The sequence below is a fragment of the Theobroma cacao genome, chromosome 2 (assembly GCF_053813885.1).
Source record: "Theobroma cacao isolate CCN51 chromosome 2, ASM5381388v1, whole genome shotgun sequence".
Classification (NCBI taxonomy): Eukaryota; Viridiplantae; Streptophyta; class Magnoliopsida; order Malvales; family Malvaceae; genus Theobroma; species Theobroma cacao.
In genome coordinates this window covers 44,012,088-44,037,615 of record NC_142640.1, presented here as the reverse complement: position 1 = coordinate 44,037,615, position 25,528 = coordinate 44,012,088, and the positions used below count along the sequence as shown (strand labels likewise).

At 39.0% G+C, this 25,528-nt stretch overlaps 2 protein-coding genes and 1 long non-coding RNA gene across 3 annotated transcripts; 1 reads left to right on the top strand and 2 right to left on the bottom strand.

Moving 5' to 3' along the window:
- Window positions 1-15,639: 15,639 nt before the first annotated feature.
- Window positions 15,640-16,255, bottom strand: LOC148764317 (uncharacterized). The gene is made up of 2 exons (XR_016024775.1): window positions 16,126-16,255; window positions 15,640-15,962 (listed from the first exon to the last, which is right to left on the bottom strand). It is a non-coding gene; the product is annotated as an uncharacterized LOC148764317 (long non-coding RNA).
- A 1,741-nt stretch (window positions 16,256-17,996) lies between these two features.
- On the top strand, window positions 17,997-19,675 carry MAD2 (DNA-binding HORMA family protein). Its single transcript, XM_007044922.3, has 7 exons — window positions 17,997-18,328; window positions 18,422-18,437; window positions 18,569-18,699; window positions 18,844-18,964; window positions 19,071-19,174; window positions 19,255-19,376; window positions 19,456-19,675. The coding sequence occupies exons 1-7, from the start codon at window positions 18,256-18,258 to the stop codon at window positions 19,510-19,512; spliced, it is 624 nt and encodes a 207-aa protein (XP_007044984.1). The 5' UTR covers window positions 17,997-18,255; the 3' UTR covers window positions 19,513-19,675.
- Window positions 19,676-20,207: 532 nt separating this feature from the next.
- On the bottom strand, window positions 20,208-25,324 carry LOC18609686 (trihelix transcription factor GT-1-like). The gene is made up of 5 exons (XM_007044921.3): window positions 24,373-25,324; window positions 23,190-23,228; window positions 21,784-21,915; window positions 21,193-21,417; window positions 20,208-20,732 (listed from the first exon to the last, which is right to left on the bottom strand). Exons 1-5 carry the CDS (start codon window positions 24,917-24,919, stop codon window positions 20,530-20,532), a joined length of 1,146 nt encoding a protein of 381 aa, XP_007044983.1. The 5' UTR covers window positions 24,920-25,324; the 3' UTR covers window positions 20,208-20,529.
- Window positions 25,325-25,528: the final 204 nt, after the last annotated feature.

Sequence of the window (25,528 nt, the reverse complement as noted above, 5' to 3'; positions counted from 1 at the left end):
ATGATAAATGCATTTAAATTAAAATGGGCTAGACCCAAGCAAAACAAAACAAAAAGGGTTATACCTTGTTGGGCTGCGATTGGCCCAACTCGGCGGCCCGTGGGAGCCCAAATCCAACACCCCGGCCTGTTTCTGGAAGCCCGCAAGGTAAAGTCCAAAACGCACCGTTTTGATGCCTGCGAAGCCGCTCAAAACGACGTCGTTTGGCCTGGTCCTTCCAGCTTCTGCTTGCCTCTCTGAAACGACGCCGTTTTGCCCACGAACCCTAGGTATTTAATCCCCTTTTCTCTCTTTCTCTCTTCACTTTCATTCCTCACTTTCTCTCTCTAGCAGCGGCGCCCTCTCCCTTCTCTCTAAAAAAAATCTCTTCTCTCTTCCTGCGCCGGCGTCCTCCCCTCTCTTCTCGGATTTCTCTCTCCTAGCCGGCGAATCACTTCGCCTTCCGTTGCCGGCGTCAAGCTCTCTCCTTTCTTCTCTCCGCCGGCCATTCCTTCTTTTTCTCTCTCTACCGCTTTCTCTTCTCAGATCTCACCCCTCTTTCTTTTTTTGTTGTTATTTTTTTTTCTTTTTTTCTTCTTGTGGCTAACTGCTGGTGATTTTCTTTTTGCAGGGTTTTAAAGAGCCGGGTTGTCCAATTTTTTGGACAACCCGGCGAGGGGGGTTCTGGCACCCCTGGAGTTGGTGGCCAGAACCCCCATCCCGCGTAGTGGGTGGGGGATGGGATGGCGAAGGGATGGCTGGGCGTACGCCCAGCCATCCCAATTTTTTTTTATAATTATTTTATTTATTTACTTTATTTAATTTAATTTATATTATTTTTTTAATTTATGTGTCTACAGTTGCCCCTCTTTGCACATTCTTGAGAATCAAGGATAGTGCAAAGACGTAGACACCACATTTGGCTTATCTCGAAGCCAGTTGGTTTAATCAAATCGATCTAGAATCGACTTATCTCAAAATAAGTTCGATTTTAAACAAAAATGAAATTTCTAGACTTGATCTGGGCTTGACCCATGTTAGAACAAATTCAATTAAAATTCTTAGACTTAATCTTGGCTCGACCTATCTCACAACAGGTTCGATTTGAACAAAATTAAAATTCCTAGACTTAATCTAGGCTCGACCCATCTCACAGCAGGTTCGATTTAACAAAATTAAAATTCTTAGACTTAATCTAGGCTCGACCTATCTCACAACAGGTTCGATTTAAACAAAATTAAAATTCCTAGACTTAATCTATGCTCGACCTTTCTCATAACAGGTTCGATTTAACAAAATTAAAATTCTTAGACTTAATCTAGGCTCGACCTATCTCACAACAGGTTCGATTTAAACAAAATTAAAATTCTTAGACTTAATCTAGGCTCGACCTTTCTCACAACAGGTTCGATTTAACAAAATTAAAATTCTTAGACTTAATCTAGGCTCGACCTATCTCACAACATGTTCGATTTAAACAAAATTAAAATTCCTATAATGCTAACTTAATTGGAATAACACGAAATGAAAAGACTCAAATCCTTCCATTGAAGTTTTACAATCTCAACCCTTTAGGTCGAGTGACTTTCTACCTTCGACGCTTGGGACATGAATTAATTTTGATTCTTGTCGAGTGCATGGCTAGGCATGTATGCATGATTGACATGATAGAATGTTTTTCATGTTTATGATTAAGGTTCCAAGACCTTCTCGCTTCATTCGATTTTTCACTGCGACTTTCGATCTTCTTTGCCTGTTTTCTTTCCTTCTGTAGAATTCAGGTAACTCCAGACTTTCCCTTAAGTGCCCTCTCCTTTGACATTTGACTTTGCCTTAGGTTCAGGGCTCTGCCATTCCTTTTTCATCCTTAAGTCTTTTGCTGAACAATGGGTGTAATTTCTTGCTTAATTAGTTTATTTCTTTTACCAATCATCATTCATTTCCATGACAATCATTATGTGAATCATGGGATGGTAAATAACGAAAGAGTTGAAATAAAGAGGCGAAGAAAAACTTCATATATGAGGAATCAGATAGTTCAAGGTAAACAGAATTTACAGGGCAGACATTAGATCTTTTAAATAATGAACACCCAAACCACTAAGAGAAAACAATATGATATTCGACTTCAAGAATTGTCCTTGATTGATGCTTTGATCAAATCCGTAGGTTGCAGATTCCTTAGCTTCCCCTACTTTGTGAAATTGTGGAGCTCCATCCATGGTGTATTTAGGCTGACATCCCCAGATTCCATTCTATCTTCCTGTTTTTCGGCCTCAAGCCGCCCCTTTTTCGGGTTTTCGGCATGAGCCTCCTCCCTTAGGCACGAGCTGCCCTTTTCGGGTTTTCAGCACGAATCCCCTCCTTTAGGTACGAGCCGCCCTTTTCGGGTTTTCGGCACGAACCCGCTCCGTTTTTTTTTTATATTTTTTTTTTGTTTTTTTTTTGTTAGGCATAGTACTTCTTCACCGCATCCGCATTTATTGGATTAGGCAGATCTCCCCCATCCATGTTAGCCAAAATCAAAGCTCCTCCTGAAAAAGCCTTCTTTACCACGTATGGCCCTTCCCAATTCGGCATCCATTTTCTCCGAAAATCGATTTGATTAGGGAGTATTCTCTTGAGAACCAACTCTCCTTCTCGGAACTGCCTGGGATGAACTTTTTTCTCGTATGCTCGCATCATCCTTCGTTGGTACATCTGACCATGACAAAGAGCCGTCAGCCTTTTCTCCTCAATCAGATTCAACTGTTCGTAGCGGGAGCGGACCCACTCAGCATCTTCCAATTCCGTTTCCATCAACACCCTAAATGATGGGATTTCTACTTCAACAGGTAGGACTGCTTCTGCACCGTATACTAATGAGTACGGAGTTGCCCCGGTGGAGGTACGCACAGAAGTTCGATATGCATGTAGGGCAAACGGAAGTTTCTCATGCCAGTCTTTATAAACTTCAGTCATCTTTTCGACAATCTTCTTGATGTTTTTGTTGGCTGCCTCTACCGCTCCGTTCATCTTCGGACGGTAAGTTGTCGAGTTATGATGCTTGATCTTGAATTTAGCGCAAACATCCTTCACCATCGCACCATTCAAATTGCTTGCATTATCCGTAATGATCCTTTCTGGAAGCCCATACCGACATATGATCTCTTTTTGGATGAACTTGCACACCACCTTTTGTGTCACATTGGCATAGGAAGCTGCTTCTACCCATTTCGTGAAATAATCGATGGCCACCAATATGAATCGATGTCCATTAGAGGCTTTTGGCGTAATAAGTCCAATCACATCCATTCCCCACATTGAAAATGGCCAAGGTGCTGTGAAAACATGCAATGAGGCTGGTGGAGCATGGATCCTATCAGCGTATACTTGACACTTGTGGCATTTTCGAGCAAAGTTTATGCAGTCTGATTCCAATGTCAACCAATAATAACCAGCTCTCATAATTTGTCTAGCCAACATATGTCCATTAGCATGAGCTCCACAAGTTCCTTCGTGGACTTCTTTCATTATTTTGTTGGCTTTCGCAACATCCACACATCTCAAGAGTACTTGATCTCGACTCCTCTTGTAGAGCACTTCTCCGCTAAGGAAGAAACCCATTGCTAGTCTTCGAAGAGTTCGCTTGTCATTATCCGTGATATTCTCAGGATATGCCTGATGCTTGATGTATTGCATGATATCATGATACCACGGCTTACCATCAACCTCTTCTTCAACATTCAAGCAGTGTGCGGAGACTTCACGAACTTCTAAATCAAAAGGGCGTACATCGGTCCCCTCTTTTATTTTGAACATCGCTGCGAGGGTGGCCAAAGCATCAGCAATCTGATTCTCTTCTCGAGGTAAATGGTTGAAGCTGATTTCTTTGAATTGTTTGCTTAATTCTGTAACCAGCTTTTTATATGGAACTAGTTTAGGATCTCTAGTTTCCCATTCACCTTTCATTTGGCATATCACTAAAGCCGAATCTCCGTAAACATCTATCGCGTCAGCCTTCATCTCAATTGCTGCTTGTAATCCCATTACCAACGCCTCATACTCAGCCATATTGTTGGTACAATTGAAATTTAATCTCGTCGTGGCTAGATAGTACTTCCCATTTGGAGAAATCAAGACTGCCCCAATTCTGTGCCCCAAAGCATTGGATGCCCCATCAAAATACACCCTCCATGGATTAAGTTCATTGGGACCAACCTCTTCTATATGCAAGACGGCCATCAAATCTTCATCTGGAAAATCGAAACTTACAGATTCATAATCTTCATTAGCTTGATCTGTAAGGAAATCGGCGATGGCGCTCCCTTTGATTGATTTTTGGGACACGTACACAATGTCATACTCAGACAACAGCACTTGCCATCGAGCTATTCTTCCGGACAGGCAGGGTTTTTCAAAAATATACTTGATGGGATCTAATTTCGCCACCAACCATGTTGTGTGATACAACATATACTGTCGGAGCCTCTGGGCGGTCCATGCCAACGCACAACACATCTTTTCGAGCGCAGAATATTTGGACTCATACTCCATGAACTTCTTGCTCAAATAATATACGGCTCGTTCTTTCTTCCCAGTTTCATCATGTTGTCCCAATACACATCCCATAGAATTCTTGTTCACAGTCAAATACAAAATGAGAGGTTTTCCGACCGTCGGTGGCATCAACACCGGTGGATTTGTGAGGTATTCTTTGATTTTATCAAAGGCTATTTGACATTCTTCATTCCACTCTCCTGGGTCTCGTTTCCGAAGCAGCTTGAAGATTGGATCACATTTGCAAGTGAGCTAGGATATGAATCGAGCAATGTAATTCAGCCTCCCTAAAAATCCTCTCACTTCTTTTTGCGTTTTGGGAGGTGATAGCTCTTGAATAGCTCGTATTTTATCCGGGTCCACTTCGATTCCTTTTTCACTGACTATGAACCCTAACAATTTCCCAGAGGTTACACCGAAAGTGCATTTTGCCGGATTCAACTTGAGCTGGAACTTCCGCAATCTCTCGAACAGTTTCTTGAGATTGTCAGTATGATCCATTTCTGTATGAGATTTTGCAATCATGTCATCCACATATACCTCTATCTCTTTATGCATCATATCGTGGAACAAAGCTACCATTGCCCTTTGGTAAGTGGCGCCTGCATTCTTCAATCCAAATGGCATTACTTTGTAACAAAACGTTCCCCACATGGTCACGAACGTTGTTTTTTCCATATCTTCGGGCGCCATCTTAATCTGATTGTAACCAGAAAAGCCATCCATGAATGAGAACAAAGCATGTTTTGCCGTGTTGTCCACAAGAGTATCAATATGTGGCAAAGGGAAGCTATCCTTAGGACTCGCTCTGTTCAAATCCCTATAATCGACGCACATTCGAACTTTTCCATCCTTCTTAGGAACTGGAACTATATTAGCTACCCATTCAGGGTACTTAGCCACCTCCAAAAATCCAGCATCGAATTGCCTTTTTACTTCCTCTTTAATCTTCAGCAACATCTCTGGCTTCATCCTTCTCAACTTCTGTTTAATAGGCTTACAATCTGGTTCCAAAGGTAACTTGTGAACAACTATGTCAGTATTAAGACCTGGCATGTCCTGATATGACCAAGCAAACACGTCCACATATTCACGGAGCAATTCTTCCAGCTTCTGCCGTTCATCGGATGACAGCGAGGTGCCAATCTTAACCTCTTTCTTCTCTTCCCCATTTCCGAGGTTAATCATTTCTGTGAGTTCCTGATGAGGTAAAATCTCCTTTTCTTCCTGTTCCAACATTCTCGACAAATCAGGGGGTAAGCTGTAGTCATCAACCTCCTCTTCATTTTTCAATTCATCAATGTTCGGAATTATCTCAAAATCGATATTCAAATCGTTGTCTAGATTGTCTTCGTGTTCATTATTTAAAGACCTGCAAACAGGTAAAGTTGGATGGGTGTATGGGCAAGTATTTATTGGCTAAAAGAATAGATGAAAGGAAATATGCAAAAAGATTGATGAGTTATGAAACACATTATGCATTGTCATTTATTCAAATGATGAAGGTAACAGAAAGCCCTACTTAAGCAGGAAATTAATCTTAACACCCTTGGGCATAGGCATTTAAATAAAATTGTTCATTACATTTTGGAAGACTTAAAGATGATGGGCAGTTCCGTGGCTGTCCAATTGCTTAGCTCCTATCCTGGCAGTACTGGATACACCACAGGGATCTTCTCATCAGGTTCTTCATCTCTGATCATATGGATTGATAGCTCATCAAATATCCGTAGAACCTGATCGACCTTTGGTGGCGCTTCGGGATGAATGAAACCTGCAGAGCGAAAAGTCTCATATAGGTGTGGGATTATCCGTTCCCCGAATTCTTCTTCCTTTCCCTCAAGTTGAGCCATCCTTTTAATCTTCTTTTGAGCTGTCAGCTTCCTTCTCTCTTCTTTGGTAGGCTTGTACCCCAAACCAAACCTTTCTTCGTTCTTCATTGGAGTCAGAGGACGGTTAATTCCTTGTAAATTCTTTCCTAACCCCAAACCAGCACGGCATCCTTTACCCACAGTCTGCTTAACTCCCATTTTAGTGGCTACTGACAAACGAGGGGTCGGTATCACTTTCCTTTCCCCCACATAAGTAGCATTAACAAATTCAAAAGATCTGAAAGAGCATTCTGGGACTTCTTCTGTCGCCTCTACATAGGGAGCAGATGATGGTTGAATAGCCAGTATGTCTTCCTCCGCACATACACTTATCAGTTGGCCTTCAGCTATGAATTTAACTTTTTGATGGAGGGAAGATGGTATGGCTCCAGCCATATGAATCCAAGGACGCCCTAACAAGCAATTGTATGACGGGGCAATGTCCATGACTTGGAATTGGACCTCAAAAATGCAAGGGCCGATTTTTATCGGTAGTTCAATGTCTCCTACCACCTCCCTTGTGGTCCCGTCGAAAGCCCTTACAACCATGCGGTTGGTTCTCATATACGACACATCTACTGGCAACTTGGTTAAAGTAGAGCGAGGCATTACATTTAAAGCGGAACCATTATCGACCAAAACCCTAGGTACGGCATGGTCCTTGCATTTGATGGTGATGTGCAGCGCTTTGTTACCTCCTCGACCACCCGATGGTATTTCTTCATCATTAAAGGCAATGAAGTTTCCCACTGTAATGTTCCCCACGATGTGGTCTAACTTTTCCACTGATATATCTTGTGCCACATAAGCTTGGTTCAAGACTTTGAGCAGTGCGTTCCTGTGTGCTTCCGAATTCAACAGTAAAGACAACAACGAGATGAGAGCGGGCATCTTGGTTAATTGTTCTACCACACTGTATTCACTGTGTTTGATAAACTTGAGAAATTCACCCGCTTCTTTCTCGATGACAGGATTTTTGACCTCACTGTTCCGGGCAACTACGGATTCGTCAACTTGGTCCTTGGAAAAGGTATCTGCTTTCTTTAGGCCTCCCTCTCCCTGTGCTGGTTTCCCTTTTCTGACTCTTTCTGCTGCCTCAGGGGAATAACATCTCCCGCTTCGCGTTATACCCCCCACACTAGTTATGTCTTCAAAAGATGCTTGGGGGGTGGATGAAGCTGTGCCCAAAATATTACACTCATAATTCCATGGGACAGCCTTATCGCTCTTGTAAGGGAATGGGCTGGGGACTTCGATGGTGATACCATTTCGGATCATAGTTGGGGATGTGTCATTCATCGGGCTTTTGTTTTCTTCATAGAAGATGGTAAGAGGTTTAGGTTTGTTTGCCCCGAATGAACTTGATGCCACTTCAGCTGGGGTGTCTCTATTTATGGTTCCGACCAAATTCTCTTCAGCTCCTTCATAAAACTCTATTACCGATGAATCCATCAATTCTTGCAACTTACGGCGAAAGCCATCACAATTTTGAATAGAATGCTCAATTGCCCCCATATGAAACTTGCAAGAATAAGCGAGATCATGCCACAATTTCTTTGTGTCGATGGGTTCTGGAGTGATGGCATTTATCTTGGACAACGCCTCAAACACTTTATCCATCGGCGTTTGAATCTCATCAATACCCTTTTTCACCCTTCGAATCATCCCTTCATGTATGGCATTCACAGTCAGTCTTCCATGGTTAGGTAACGGGTTCCCATCAACACCTGAACTGTCTTTTTTTGCAAAATTTAAAAGTCCTGCCTTAATGAGCGCTTGAACTTTATGTTTTAAAGCAGTACAATTCTCGGTAGAGTGCCCTTGAATTTCAAAATGGTAATCACAATGCGCATTCGGATCATACCATTTCGGGAAAGGTGGTCGGAGTGGTTCTAAAGGGGTTCGAGCAAGGAGTCGATTTTCTATGAGTTGTGGCAGCAGTGTAGTGTAAGGGACTGGAATAGGATCAAATTTTGGTCTTTCTGGGGTAGTTTTAGGTCCTCTTTGACCATGACCAGGATTATTGGTTGAAGCTATTGGCCTTGGTGGTGGAGTTTGTGGAAGAACACTGGTTTGAAATGTTGGTTGCGGGACGGGTTGGTACACATATGGATTTTGTGTGACATTGCCTATGTGCGGATAGAAGGGTTGGTATGAAGGGTACGGGTAATATGGGTTAAAGTTGTGGGCTTGTTGGCTGTCGTGAGCGACTGCTTGCACATCCCCTTCTTTCTTCTTGGGAGTACTCCCTTTCTTTGAGCTGGCAGCTTCATGCCCTTCAATTTTTCCGCTTTTGATAGCTCCTTCTATTATTTCTCCCGATAAGACCAAATCTGCAAAGTTTTTCGTGGCATTGCCGATCAAGCGCTTATAGAATGGAGCTCAGAGGGTATTTATGAACAAAACAGTCATCTCCTTATCAGTGAGAGGTGGCTGAACTTGCGCTGCTGTATCTCTCCACCTTTGGGCATATTCCTTGAAGTTCTCGCTTTGCTTCTTCTCCATAGTTTGTAATGACAAACGATCAGGGGCTAATTCAGCCACATGCTTGTATTGGGCTATGAAGGCTCTTGCTAAGTCTTTCCAAGTCTTAATACGGTTTCGATCTAGCTGTACGTACCACCGAGCAGCTGACCCAGTCAAGCTGTCTTGGAAAAAATGGATCAGTAACTTATCATCGTGAGACTGTGCAGCCATCTTCCGACAATACATAGTAATATGTGCCATGGGACATTTTGTTCCGTCATATTTCTCAAATTTCGGAACCTTGAACTTGGCAGGAATCAATACATCCGGCACTAAGCATAACTCGGTTGCGTCCATGGTACCAAACCTATCAACTCCCTCGATAGCACGAAGACGTTCTTCCAACAGATCATACTTTTTCTGGTCTTTTTCATTTTCCCCTGTTTGTGACGAGTCATTTCTTAGTTTTTCTTGCTCTTTTGGATCGTCTAAATCTGGGACATTTATTGGTTCAGCAGGATTTATCCCAGAATATGGCCCAAATTGCCCATGAATCGGTTGATGGCCTAGCGGGGGTGGTGCATTGTAATAGACGGGTGGGATCACTTGAGGGTGGACCCTTTGAGAGGTTTGGGCATGTGGTGGAGTGAACCCTGGGGGATAGGGTGGATCTTCCCTTTGGTTTCCACTGTCTTGTGCTGGTGGGTTTTCTGACGGAGCTGGCTCTTCGATCACTCTTTTTCCTTTACTGAGACTCATCATCAATTCCATCATCTTTGCTAACTGTTCTCTCATTTCTTCCTGAGCTCTTTCCATTCTGTCCATTCGCTCTCTTTGTTCTTCTTCCATGATCCTTGCTCGTTGACGCGTATTATGAACACGTTGATCACTTGGCTTAGGTGGTCGAGCTATTTTGGAACCTTATTATTGATCATAAACATGAATTAGATGCGTATTTGATGCATGAGTGAACCTATTATCTTTATTTTTAAATGAAAATACTTATTGCCATGAAATGATGATTTATGCATGTATGAATGATTATGTACTAAAAGTATTCATCACATGACACCCAACAACAAAAGTTATCCATTGCATAAGATATTTGTCTTAGATTACAACTCAAAGGCCATCTAGAAATATTCGCCAATCTTATTATAATGGCTATACACCTCATCTAAATACTTGATCAACTGTTGCTCTTGTTTTCCAACTGGAAAGATCTGGCTTCTTAATATGTCCGTCTTCCAAGCCATGCTTCTCGCCTTGTAAGCCACTTCCCTCATTTGCCAAACCAAGTAATCCATCTGGTTGTACTTCTCTGTATAAGCTTGTCAGTAAGATTCACCCCATTCTTGGATTCTGGTGCTCTGTTGCTTGAGGCGTTCATATTCCTGTTGATAAGTTGTCATGACCCCTTCGAGCTCTTCATACTTCTATCTTAGTAATTGGATGGACTCTTGTTGGAATCGCACTTGTCTTCTTAACCCATCATTGTGCGTTTGAAGTTCATTGCCCTGATTTTCTCTCACCTGTATTTCCCTTTGAAGTTCACTGGTTGTGGCAGAAAACTTATCATTCAGGTTCTCATACTTCCCTTCCATTTTTCGGACTTTCTTTCTTTGCTCACTTACTTCTCTTTTCATTTTCTCACACTCTTTTTGGAGGTCTTCATACCGTTGCTTCCAACTGGCATTTTCAGCTTCGGACTTCTTTCGAGCCAACTCACTTTCGAGCAAAGCGTCTCGTGGTTCTGGATCAACTGGGCCACGTAGTGCATCTTTTTTCGGATATACCACATCCTTCACTCGTTGGTCATGCCATATCTGATATCCGGTAGTCACTTCATCGGTGTACCTCCCTTGATCAACTCGGCTAGTTTTCTTCCAAGCTTGCGTAATTTCCTCGATCCTTTTCAGAAAACCCGGCTCTCCATAAGCAAACTCTAAAGTATTAAGTCGGTGTGTCATCGGTACAAACTGTTCTGACCCAAATTGTCTGCTCACCATAATTGGGGCGTAACTGATGGCTCCCCATGGCCCCATTAACGGTACCCAAGGTTCGTTTCCACATTTGTACAAGACCGGGTGATGCGGCATCCACGGAGCTCTCCATGTCACTTCCACACTCATGAGTTCCCGAAATCTAGAGATCCATTGCTCCTTAGTCCTATTTTCTGGCCATTCACTCTCACAAAATTCTCTGATAGGGGCGGTTTGCGGATGAAATGGCTTTCTGAACTTATCGACCTTGCATTCAAAGTGACTCACTATCCAGATGGAAAGAAGCTGTGCGCATCCCACAAATCGTCCCTCACCTTTTCTTCGACAGTAATTCAGTGATCTGAGAGTTTCCGCTAGAATAGAAGGCGAAGGATTGGCCTTGTTGACGACTTGCTCGAAGAAGTCTATAATTTCGACTTCTATATGTCCCAAAACTTTGGGGAAGATCACTAGCCCATAAATTCCCAAGGCCATCACAAGCTGTCCTTGCTCGGTGTCCTGTTGCTTCATGATATAACTACGTAGAAAACTCCATGGGATACATTCATTGTCCCCTTTTTTCCTTAGGTTCTGATCAACTTCCGCCGAAGTAATACCCATCATCTTGGCTAACTTTCGCCTGTGTCCGGTCTTCTGTCCTCTCCAATATATCTTGTCCGGATTATCGAGATCGATTTGCAGGAGAGCCGAGTATTCTTCGATCGTTGGGACCATATCCACCTTATTGAACACGAAGCATCTATACGACGGATCCCAAAATTGCACAATGGCCTTCAACAAATGTTCATCTATCTGAACCTTGAGGAGTCGAGCTATGTGGCCATATTTCCTATCAAAATTTGTCCGAGTGGTAGCCCCCCACTTATCCCATATGTTGAGCAAATCGGTGAAGTCGTTCTGTTTGAGATCAAGGTGGACCCTATCAGGTAATGATGAGAAGTGATCCTTTGACAAGCAATCTCCTTCACTTTGTTGGGTACTCGCCATATGCTGAGTCACTTGATAAATTCCATCGTAACTGGAGGATGGCCATGACGACTCCATGTATGCAATTGGATCTACTCTGTTAATGGTTGTCAGGTGACAAATACTTTTCCTATTATGATGCAAATATGCATATGACAAAAAATTCAAGTTAGCACTATAAACAAAAATTTCAAAAGATGAATGAAAGTAATTAGTAACCTGATACCTTTATTATTCGCGGAGAAGAATTTAGAACAAGGGGATTATGAAAATTCCTTCATGTGTACCTAGTCAAAAGGTATATTCTCACGGGTGAAGCTCTACCTAAGCAAAGGCGACTCTCGGTATTCTACATGCTGAGTTTGGGTTGAAAATGGAGCTAAAGGTTCTCAAATCGCTCCTCACTTTCGTCCACACGGACTAGTAAGGCACCCCGGTCCTCACCCATTACAGGCTTCAAACGGACTAGGCTCGATTTGAGTGGGAGTCTTCACTAGCCCGTGCGGAGGTTATCACCTCACGAGAGCGTAGCTACTTAACTCCCTCCTAATTAAGGATAAAGCCCGGGTGGAAGGCTTATGCATGAATGCAAGATGTGTAGTGTGTGAGAAGGAATATACCGACCTTGGACCAATAATTTCACATTCCCCTTATCCTAAATTTCCCGCAATTATTAAAATGGTGAAGTAATAATAGCAAAATAAATAAATGCATTAAACGAAAATATGCAAAATTGATGCTAGGGAAAACAACAAATTATTCAAGGCTAAAGATAACTTATGATTAATTAATGGCTTGACTCTCGAATTCCCCAGTGGAGTCGCCATCTGTCGTGACGTGCGGGTCCGGGAACCCGTCCGTCAGACGCGGGCAAAAATTAAATATTCGCGGGTGTGGGAGTCGCCACCAATCTTTTTTATCTAGGTGTGATTGGTCACCTATTAACCCGATTCTTAATCGACGAAGTCCTAAATTAATTTTAGGTCCATCGAGAGAACGAGAACTGGTACACGTTTTTTAGAGATGGGTTCGGGAGTGCAGTTACGCACGGAGAAGGGTTAGCACCTCCGTGACGCCCGTTATAAGAACGGTACAATTTAATCTTAAGTTATCTTAATATAGCATTTTCTTAGTTTAATCCCTATTTTATTAATTAAAATTTTTTTATTGAATTGTCAGACTGAGTTTTTCACTTGGCTTTACGTATGCATATGATGCAAGCATAGAATGATGTCGTGACTTGTTTATTTTAAATGATGGAGTCGGTAATCTTTTATTGAAAAATTATTCGAAGAGCATCCCAACGCTTTGGTGAAGTCTCGAAATTCTCCTCACCTAGAGATATCCCCGGAAGAACTCGTCTCTACGAGCTCCTCGGGGAAATCCCATCATCGGGATTCCCGCGCCATATGCACAATAAGAGTGGCGTGCAATGACAGAATAAAATGATGGTATGCACGCGTTTATTGATGATCTAAAAATTTTGATTATTTGTTATTTTATTATTTTTTATTTATATATATACTTTATTTTTGGTCTTCTTTTTAAATCAATGTTTGTTGTTGGTCAATTTCTACTTGATTACAAAGCTTGCCTAATTAATTAATTTTTTAAACGATTAGATTAACTTTATTTAGTAATATTTATTTGAATTAACAAAATTTTTCTACATATATTGTTTTCTAACAATGACTATTTGACTTAATGGGTTTTGAAATCTAGAGTTCAGATTTATCCCGACGCTTCGGTGAAAATCTGTCTCTAACTTCGCACCCGAAAATATCCACCGGAAAGAGGCAACTCTTTACCTCATTTTTGGTGGTAATACTCAAATATTTGTTCCAATTATATTATTTATTATTATTATTTATTTATTTTTCATTTTATTATTATCATTATTTTTTATTATTTTTTTATATTTTTTATTTTTTTATCTTAATATAATATAATATATATATATATTTGCATCATGAATTACTATTATTATTATTTATTTATTTATTTTTAATATTAAATATAAGTGCCCATATTATATAAATATTTATTCCTAAAAAAAATTGATAAATGCATTTAAATTAAAATGGGCTAGACCCAAGCAAAACAAAACAAAAAGGGTTATACCTTGTTGGACTGCGATTGGCCCAACTCGGCGACCCGTGGGAGCCCAAATCCAACACCTCGGCCTGTTTCTGGAAGCCTGCAAGGTAAAGTCCAAAACGCACCGTTTTGATGCCTGCGAAGCCGCTCAAAACGACGCCGTTTGGCCTGGTCCTTCCAGCTTCTGCTTGCCTCTCTGAAACGACGCCGTTTTGCCCACGAACCCTAGGTATTTAATCCCCTTTTCTCTCTTTCTCTCTTCACTTTCATTCCTCACTTTCTCTCTCTAGCAGCGGCGCCCTCTCCCTTCTCTCTAAAAAAAATCTCTTCTCTCTTCCGGCGCCGGCGTCCTCCCATCTCTTCTCGGATTTCTCTCTCCTAGTCGGCGAATCACTTCGCCTTCCGTTGCCGGCGTCAAGCTCTCTCCTTTCTTCTCTCCGCCGGCCGTTCCTCCTTTTTCTCTCTCTACCGCTTTCTCTTCTCAGATCTCACCCCTCTTTCTTTTTTTGTTGTTGTTTTTTTTTCTTTTTTTCTTCTTGTGGCTAACTGCTGGTGATTTTCTTTTTGCAGGGTTTTAAAGAGCCGGGTTGTCCAATTTTTTGGACACCCCGGCGAGGGGGGTTCTGGCACCCCTGGAGTTGGTGGCCAGAACCCCCATCCCGCGTAGTGGGTGGGGGATGGTACGCCCAGCCATCCCGATTTTTTTTTATTATTATTATTTTATTTATTTACTTTATTTAATTTAATTTATATTATTTTTTTAATTTATGTGTCTACATATAGTGGTTGGTATGAGTCTTCAATTTCATACCTTTTGTATTTGTGTGGTTGTTTATGTATTATGATTTCATTAAAGGGAATGGTCTTTCCAATGTAATCACATTTGATAAGGGAGTTGAACCAAATATGATTACATTGGAAAGACCATTCCCTTCAATGCAATCATAATAGATAAACTATATACAAGTATTATGAGAACAAAGGGTAATGAAGTTGAAGACTTATGCCAATCACTAAGTTAGGCGTCGATCCTTCACAAAATCTCGAGGCGTACGAGGCATAGAAGGAAAATGTGCACTAGATGGAGAATCGTTTAATGAACTTGGAGTTGAGTGTCCAGCAAATCTTCTAATGCGTGATGAGGTTGATTGGCCACGCCGAATCTTCATTAGAGCAGCCAATAGGCTTTTCTAATAACGAGATGCATGACCAAGAGACGATGTTAGTACATAGATTTATATTCTTAAAAAACTTGTATTTTTTTATTTATATTTTATTATTGATTGTAGTATTCTTGTTTTTATTAATTAAAAAAAATATTTTTTACATATTTACAATATTTAAAATTATTCATTATTTGTATTTTTTTAATATTTAAAAATTATCGACTACTTTAGCAATTTATGGACAGAATTTGGGATCACATTATCAGTGGAAATAAGGACATCACCGATGAAAGTTCCATCGATAATTCTAACGAAAACCATTTAATATTGACCATTCATGCTACCGTTTGATTAGATGCTTTGCTCACCAAACTTTCAACAGAATATTCCGTCAGAAGTTTACCAATGAAAAATTGAGGTATCGACAAAAAATTGAAACACCAACGAAATGAGCTTTAATTACCGATCACAGTATTTCTAACTAATCATGGCCAATTCTTTAATCTGAGATATATTATGACATAACAAATATCAGAAAATAAACAAAACACAAAGATCAACCTATTCAGGAAGTCTATTAATTTATTCAAAAAGAAATGGAGAGCAAACTTTCATCATGCTAATTTATCCCTGCATCCTTGCCAGAAAGTTAAGTTTATTGTAATCTAAGCAAAGGGTGATTTGATTACAAATTCAATTATATGAATTTGTCCCTTTCACAGCCGATGGAGGAAGGTGCTCGGTCGTCGGGCATGTGCAGAAGTGATCAATGCACTTGCAGGCTGGGCATTTGGAACACACACTACCACAATCTGAAGTTTTGTTGCATTTAAATGAAATAATAGGACCCCTTGCCTCGGCTCCCATCTCCCAATCTGCAACCAATTATTTTTGTTTACTATCTTAATTTCGCAAGAAAAAATAACATTTGTGCTGTATGAGAATATTTCTTCAAATAAAACTGAACAGATTTAGAAGATAACAACAACAATAATAATAATAATAATAATAAGAGATCGAAAATAAAGAAAAACTAACGGGATGCAAAGATTAGAACAGCCAGAAGAACCAAACTAAGATAAGACTTGTCCATATGTATCTTATAAATTGTAGCCTTTGCTTCTGTATTATTTATGTACTTGGAGTAGTTATCTAAGGTATATATAATTCTTTGAGCGGAATAAAAAGGAAAGAAAATCAGGTCAGCAAGAAGCAGATTCTATGTGGATTTGCTTTTAATTAACTTAATCTACTTCTGATTGTTAAACTATGTGCGCCAGCAGTTATTCTAAGGGCCTATGCTCTGGAAGATATGAAAAGGGTAGCCTTAATTAATTAAGTGAAATTTTATTATTTTATATCTAATCTCACAATTTTTTAGTGTTAGGAAATAATAATGCCTCTGTTGTTAGTGTCTGTTACAATTTGCCTGGTTTAAATAATGAGATAAAAGAACAAGAAATTAACAAAAATTGAGTTAAGCGTACAAAAAAAAAATTCTATTATTAAACATGTAAAAAAATTACGCTACTAGCGTAAATATCTTATTTGTCCGAAATTGTTTAATGTGAGTTTCAAAAATAATTTAAGTTAAATCATTTTTACAGTTAATTCGATTTCCATTATTTAACTTTTGGAGTTTGGTCATATTTGAAATCATTTTTAATTATAGTTTATATTACAAATCTCATATAAGTAAAAGATGATATAAGTTTTGAGTATATAAATATATATATTTTTCCTAATTTATCAAGCATGTTTTTAGATTGGAAACGTGAGTTTATAACGAGTGGTATTAGAGTAAACATAATCTTTATTGACGTAGGATTAAATACAAGGGTCGAGATAGATTCAAAGTAGACCCGAACTAGTGTAAGGTTACGAATTCGGATTAGATACACTGGTTTGAGGTAGAACTGAACTAATGTAAAGTCAGGAATCTCATATTAATAAAAAATAAGGTGTATACAAACATAGGCGTATCTTCACCTATTATACATGTATTTTAAGGTTAATTTATTGAGTTGGAAGTCCACTTTAGTAATTGTCAGAGGCCTAGTTTTTTAATTAAGATGGTCAGTTAAATTACTAACTGGATTTATTTTACAAAGATCTATTGGGCTCAAGTCAGTTGAAATTTTAAGCCACTTAGATTTTTGGACCATTTGAACTTTGGAGTCGTGTGGACTTTAAAGCCCAAACAATAATGAAAACCAAAACCGAAAAAAGAAAAAACCACAAAAACAACAACCAAAGAAAAAAACAGGCAAAGGATTAGGGTTTTGGTTTGGGATTCTTGTGAGGCTTTTCTTAAAGAAACTAAACCGATCAAGAGGAAGGGGAGGATGAGCAGAAGTGAAAAGGGGGGTTTCTAGAGGTGGTTGACACCGGGGAATTGGGCCGTGTGGAGAAAGCTTCGAATTTTTTATTTTATTTTCTTAAAAAGATCTCAAGTGAGAATTTTCTCAAAAAATATAAAATATTAAGACAAGGGCTATTTTTTAAAATAAGTTTAAGATAATACATGATTAATTAATATTTTTTTTAAAACCAATGGTGAGGGTCCCGTACGTAACCATACTCTTGAATTTAAATTTGTCTCATAAATTGAAATTTATCAATTTATAATGGATATAAATAAAATTAAAAATTTTATTAAAAATAAGAATTTAATAAAGTGGTTAATTACATTTAAATAAAAATGGGTGGCGATCGAATTCTTGGAATAAGTATATAAAAAGAATAATAACTTTGGTCTCTTTGAAATGTTGGCTTAAAAGATAGAGAAAGAAATTAACGAGAGCCAAACAAATTATGCTACGTCGCCGTACCATTCGTGTCTTAAAAATAAAAGCACCAAAAAAGAAGAAAAAGCGGACCGACTTTCTTACCGTTAAAGGCGCAATTTGAAAAGTTACCGTTGGCTCCAGGAAACTAGCCGTTACTCTGCTTTTTTGGCCCTTTCATGCATTTTTTTTTCTCAAACCCGCATTTCTTGAAAAGTCACCACCGATAATCCCCATCCTCTAATTCAAGCCTAATTTTCTACTTCCTGAATCTCTGATTCCGGTTGCCCTTTCTACTGATTTTAGCAATAACAACATAGAATTTTTTTGAGTAGGCTTCGCTTCAAATCCGAAAGAAGCTGTGATCGTAGAAAGAAGTCCAATGGCGTCAAGAACAGCTGCCAAAGATATAATCACTCTTCGAGGCTCAGCGGCAATTGTAAGCGAGTTCTTTGGTATGTGATTTCTCAAACGTAAATTTCTTTTCTACCCTTTTTGGGTTTTTTGGGAAATTTTGGCTGATTTCTCTCTTCTTTTTTTTTTTCCAGGATATGCAGCGAATAGGTAAAAATGAGTGGATGTTTATTTCTGGGTTTCTTGTCCTTGTTTTCTTATTTATTTTCTGAAGCTAGTGTTTGTTTTCTTTTAAATTTTTAAGCGAAGAGAGTGATAATGTTGGTTTCATAATTGTTTAGCATTCTGTACAATCGAGGGGTTTATCCAGAAGAAAGTTTTGTGAAAGTGAAGAAATATGGGCTTCCAATGTTGCTTACTGAAGATGAAGGTGTTAAATCCTTCATTACTAACCTAACAGCTCAGCTTTCTGGTAAATCAATGTTTTGGTATATTCTTAGTTGCTTATAAAAGATGTTGGAAAATGTGATAAACTTAAATCTATATTAATCATTTCCCAACATTCTGCAAATGAAATTGCTGATGTCTTAATTCGATGTTGAAATTGTTGGAAAAGAATGGCTGGAAGCTGGGAAGCTACAGAGGGTTGTGTTGGTTATAATGAGCAAGGCAACCAATGAGGTCTTGGAGAGGTGGAATTTTAGCATTGAGACTGATAGTGAGGTTGTTGAGAAAGGGTAATATTTGATGATGATCTTTTTACTTCACAGATGTAATTACTCCTGATTTTTGTGTTAGATGTGAGATGGATTTCATTGATGCCTTGTTTGTCTTTGATTGCAGTGTGTCAAGGGAAAAGAGTGACAAGGAAATTATGCGAGAAATACAGGCAATCATGAGACAGATTGCCTCGAGCATCACTTACTTGCCATGCCTTGATGAACCGTGTAAGAGAGATATTTGATTAAAAAGCCGTATTATTTTCTTCCTCATCAGATGTCTCACTTTGTATTGCTTATTCTTCCAGGTGTATTTGATGTATTAGCATACACCGATAAAGATGTTGCAGTACCATTCACTTGGATTGAGAGTGACCCCAAGTTGATTGCAAATCCCCAAATGGTGAAGTTGCATTCCTTTGATACCAAGGTAATGTTTAGTCACAGTAATGGAAATTGACCACAAACTTTTATTTTGCTTCTAAGTACTTTTATGTTGGGTTATGCAGATACACAAGGTTGACACTCTTGTGTCATACAAGAATGATGACTGGGACGAACAGTAGGAGTGCTTGAACCTTCTTGACCGTTGGGTTTATTATAATCTGTGAATCATCTATTCACATAGTTCCAAGATTGCTATGAAAGAAGATAAAGAATGATGTACTGGGTCTGATCTTGTATGGTTGTGAACTGTTGGAATGAAAGTAACATAATCTTTCAAACGTATTGACCTAGTGCCCAAGAATTTCAAGTGTATCTCTGCTATTATACTTCTATAATCAATCAACAAGTCAACAGCAGATAATCAATTCGTACAAGTTGAATCACAATTTATTTGGTTGTCCAAGTTAACCATGCATTGTTACCATGAAAAGCTCTAGCAGGGAATTTTTATATTCCAGGTTTCAAATGCAAAACCCCGTGAAAATAATGCGTGACTGAAATGTGCTTTCGGCTCTTTTTGCCATTGCCACAGCCTGCTTCAAAGCCAGATCGTCCTTTTAGTGTCACTTCTAAGGGCTTTAGACAAAGTTTCGAGTTTGAACGTTAAGATGAATCAAGTGAAATTTATCAGAAAAAAAAATATTACTTCTTTTTCTATAATCTAATATCACATGTACCACAGGCAAAATGGAGCTGTAGTTTGTACCATGCACTTGAAAACTAAGGTTTCATTATGCAGTCTTATTAAAGAGAACCAAAAGCAATATAAATTCTCAAAACTGGAGTTCAAGTTAAGTTGCTGACTGCAATCAAATGCTGTAAAATTGACAACATTGAAAATTTAGAAATACATTGTTTTCATCTGAAGTGCGTATTTACAAGCGGGGGCGTCATGGCAACATTAAAAGAAACTGTACTGACATCCGTGGCCTAAGAAGAAACATTATACAACATGCTATAAACAGCTCAGTTATAGGGTTCAGGATTAGTATGTGCTAACTCGAACATAATCACAATCTTCATAAAGCACCAGAAGCAAATATCAGAATCTCACGTGCACACTTATGTCAAGACAAGGCATCTTTATTATAGCCTCTCGAGAGCACTGCATTTTTGCAAGCAAGATGTGCCAGCTTTCAGCTCACACCTCTATATATAACATTAGTTCGAAGGTCATCCATATTATCAACATTTCTGTACCCATCAATATCCCTGAGACCTGTGTAGCCCCGACGGGCCAGATATTCACGGTAATCATCTTCTGTGTAAAAAATCTTCTCCTCTGTGTGGACTGGTATATGATCTGACTCATCGTAGAGGCACACCTTTATGGCCAAACCTGAATGCAGGAGTTTGAACATAAACAGAGAAAAATAAGTACCTTTCTTATTATTCGCTTCTTCCAGTGACAAAAAATATGTTGTCTGTTTCAATAAGCCCAAGGCACATTTGATAGCAAAATGAAGGCCTTGGCTTAAGGTTGTTGGAGTTTTCGCTATGTAATATTTCATGTGAAAACAACTCTGCACTATCAAGTACAGGCTATATCTCTTTCAGATTAATAGACAACAGATCACAATGTTAAAGAGTGGCCCAATGAACAAGGCTCTCGCATTGTGGGATCTTGGGAGGGTTAAACTCCATAGCCTTAACCTTGCCCATACTTTGTGGATGATAGAAGATTATTACATCATTCAGAGCTGTATCTTTCATCCATTATATTTTTATGAAATCAGTACTTAAGAAATTTTTGTAAGAATGGTTGTAGAAAGTAGAAACTGCATGCAAGTCAATGTTACCTTCATCAACGTGGAGAGTATAAATCCCTAGAGGCATTTCCCTGTCAAGACTACGAACTATATGGTCTTCATCCTCCAACCAAAATGCACGCTTAGTTCTCAATCTAAAAGCAGATTTAATTGCCTCTCTGATGGCATCTGCAGTACCATCTATACCGATCCTTCTGGTGTAGTCCCCAAACTTGACAGTTATAACCCTTCCTCCGTATGATTGACAGTCCCCACCTACCAAAAAGGGTGTGAAAGAGAATGAGAAGTCAATATACAGATTTCCATGAGAATTAAAATTTTCATCTCAGACAAGATTCGGAAGCCAATATGATTGACAGTCCCCACCTACCAAAAAGGGTGTGAAAGAGAATGAAAAGTCAGTATACAGATTTCCATGAGAATTAAAATTTCATCTCAGACAAGATTCAGAAGCCAAAGGCTCATAATCAAGAGAGTTTGCCATGATGACATTCATTTAAGCAAGAAGGAAAATGTGCCCATGATGCACCACCAAAACACCTGAACATTGTGATGCTACATGCAAAACCATCATACTTTTGGTAAAATTGATTCGGAAAATATCTAATTCACAGAACTTACCATTTCCAGGGGTCTCTCTCCAATTCCAAGGAGGAACTCCACTGGCTGCAACTGCATCAGTTGCAGTGATAGCAAGCGGATGCCCATCATGATCTAAACGTCTTTCAAGATTAAGTGTTGGCCTGCCACTTGCTGCACACAAGAAAGTATAAACACAAGGAGATGCATAACTTTTTAAGAAAATTAAAGAAAAAAAGCAACATGGAAAACAAAGCAAGTATGCTATATCAATAGATGAAAGACACTTTAATGTTCAGTAAAGATTAGGCAGCAATTCTGTAGAATACATAATTTTTCATTTTGACTTCAATGTTGATTCAGCATGGAAGACCATGAACATGCACAATTGATGTGCTTTTCTTGTTTAACTATCCATTCTAAATATTCCCAGTTAAATAAAAATTCCATTGAGATTGAAATTTAATTGAAGGCATAAGATTGTATAACCATATCCACCCCATCATAGATGCAGATGACGTTCACTAAATTAAATTATATCCACATAAGTTAACATTCAACAAACCACATTTCACATTGTGTATGCCCCTAATAAAAGCATGTACATTGGATACAGCTAAAGATTGCCAAACCCATAAGCTTTTGGGGCACAAAAAACCCTTATAGCCACTTGCAGACATACAATATCTTTAATATGGAAACATAAGGGCAGATATGATCAAAAAACTTTAGACTGTCTGGAGATGTTAATGGCGCTCTAGGCAAAGACACTTTTAGGAAGAAAGTTGCCATCAGATACTATTTGCGCAGTCCATGAAATAAGCATAGTATTAGAGTAAGACAGTATGGATAACCAACATGGGTTTCTATCATCGCAGGACTAATTCACTCTCAGGAGAACTTATCCTGGATGGGAGAAGGCTAAGGTCAGGATTCACAGCAAGAGATTGAGAATGAAGGGATATAAACAAGCAAGGCTGTCCACTGAGGTGTCTTGGCTTCATGAAATATTTTTTCAATGCTGAAAAGAGAGGTTACTGAGAAAAAAACAATTGGCTGTTCAGTTAAAGTTCAAAATAATATATCCAGTTTAACTAATGAAATAAATAGAGGGTGACAGTTCCTAAAGATTGCCTGATTACTGATTAATATGACAGGTAACAGTGCTGGTCTTACAAAATATATGCACATAACTTGGTGCTCTGCAAGTAGGAGTTCTTTTCAAGATAGTTATGCTCTTCTCAGATTATGCCTCATAAAGCTCCTAAATCCAGGTAAGAAGTTGATGAGGTATATAAGGTTGATAAGATTAATGCCATTGCATTCAATATATTCAGTGATTTACCCAAATTAACTCAAGAAAATATATTACTACAAGCTTATAAATGAGTGAAACAAAAAAATAAAGAAAAACCAGAACACAGCAAACTCAAATTACAACAACATACCTTCAACAGGACCAAATGATATGCCAGTATCCTCAAAACCTGCAAGAGTCAAACCATATTGGTGACGATTATTAATGTCATGATAATTGAAAGAAAGACTTAATATGTGTTGCAAGTTGAATATAGAAACAATACAGCTATCAATCAGGTAGCATACATGAAAAACGCCTTCACCACCCCCACCCCCCCCTTTCTACCCAAAGATAGAGTGATATAGACATTGAAATCTTCATAATTGGGAGGCTAAAACTGATGTACTGCTTTCATGAAGTGACATGTAACAGGGAGGTATTATGTCTGCATAAGACAAAACCAGGGGAAAACTATGTATCATGTGGAATAAAGCTATTGGAAAATGGATGCAACCGCATAAGATAATGGAGAGGAAATCAATAGACTGTACATAGATATCTCTTCCAAAATAAGATTTGAATTCTTAATATATCAACATCCTACCCCCTGCTCTTATTAACAGGTGGTATTCTAAATTTTAAGGAAACAAGATAAGCCTACTGACTTTATGCCATATCATAAAGTTTGCTTTGCAGAAAACTCATTCATGTTCTGCTTAGCATAATTCATGCTTCAAGTACCATGAACTACCTATCATATTTTGAATCACTCATTTGCTCTTTAGACATGACACTTCGCTTCACAAGTAGACATAATACATGTTAAGTATTTACCCACCCAAACTCTGCAATAAGGATATCATTTAAAAGCAGCAATTTTGCAAGTACCAAATTTCATAAGGATACAAGAATGCGACAAACCTGCTACTAAAGCACTCACTACAACCATTGACAAAAACAAAAGCGTACTCGGTCAAAGTCATTTTCAATCAAAGAAACTCCTAAAGGTAAAGAACCAAAAATAATTTCTTCTCCTTTTTCCTTTTTCAACTACAATTCATAAAACCATATTCAGTCACTTTAGGAAGTAATTTTACAACAAATTCAACTTCAAAAATTATAGCAGTCTATGTATAAAGCTACGGCATCGGTGTTTGCATTGAAAATCCGTCAAATTCATATTAACCAAAAGCGTACTTTTAAATCCAAATAAAGCCTTCAACAAAAGAAAACCCATCATCATCCATTTACAACCCAACAACGGTTAGATAAAATTCCATCTTTTAAATGCAAAAAAAAAAAAAAAAAAACCTCAAACAAATAGCACGTACCCTTATCGGCGAAATGCATAAAGGAATCCACCTTAGGAGGAGGAGTTGGGCTCTTATACGCATTCTTTGTCCTCTCCCTTAAAATCTCTTCAATTTCTTTATAATAAGACATCTTAGCTGACCCACTCCCCCTATCTTGATGCTTAGCTTTCTTAAACTCCTTCAACAAGTTCCTCCACTTGTCTGTACACATAGTCGGCGATCGATCGAACCCTTTCTCTCTCATCTTAGCCGATATCTGCTCCCACAAGTGCTTGTTCGATTTGGATGTGTTGAAAAGGCCGTCCATTTCCCTTCGGAAGCCGATAAGGCTTCGTGTTTCGTCTTGGACCCAGGTCTCAGCTCGTTTCTTTGGGGCTTTGACTTCTGGGTCTTCGCCGCTGCTGTCACCAAGGATCATTTGCTGTTGCTGTTGTTGGAGAGGAGGAGGGTGGTGATGAGGTGGCAAATCCACGTTGGTGGTGACCTCGATGATCATGTCCCGGGCGGTGGTAGGACCTTCCTCTTTGTATAAGTCTATTGGGCGGGGCTTCTCCGATAGGTACATGGCGGAATTGAATCTGAATGGGAAATGGGTTGTTCTTCTTTGTTTTTGCAGGGTATAAAATTTGGTTGGGCAAAGGGGTTTAGGAGTTGAAAAGAGTGAGGGTCTTGACAAGGAGAAGGAGAAGTGAAATCATGGGGATTTGATTTTATTCGATGGGTGTTTCTTTAAGATTCAGCAGAGGGAGAGAAAGCTAGAAGAAGAGAGCGTCAAGTAAAAGCTTGGGAAGTGATGAGTGTATGATTAGCGGAGAAAGAGGAATGAGCTGAAAGTGGACTCGTCTTTTCTTTCTCTTTGCCTTTGGCCGTTGTTTTCGATTTGCGTTGCGTCGTGGCCTGTCCGTCTCGACTCTATCCAATCCTTCTTTTCCCTTGGGGGAAATGTTGTCGAAGACAAAGTTGCATTTGATAATGAGAATCACATGTTGTTACTTCTAAATTAAAAGTACCCTTTTTAATTGCTTGCTTGATTGATTGAAGCACTCAATTTGATACCTTGATTTAATGTTATTGTTATTATTATTATATTTCTAAGTTTAAGTTTGAGCAACAGACTAATACTGCCACATTACCAAATATAAAAATATTGAATGCTATGCTACCCTACTAGTTT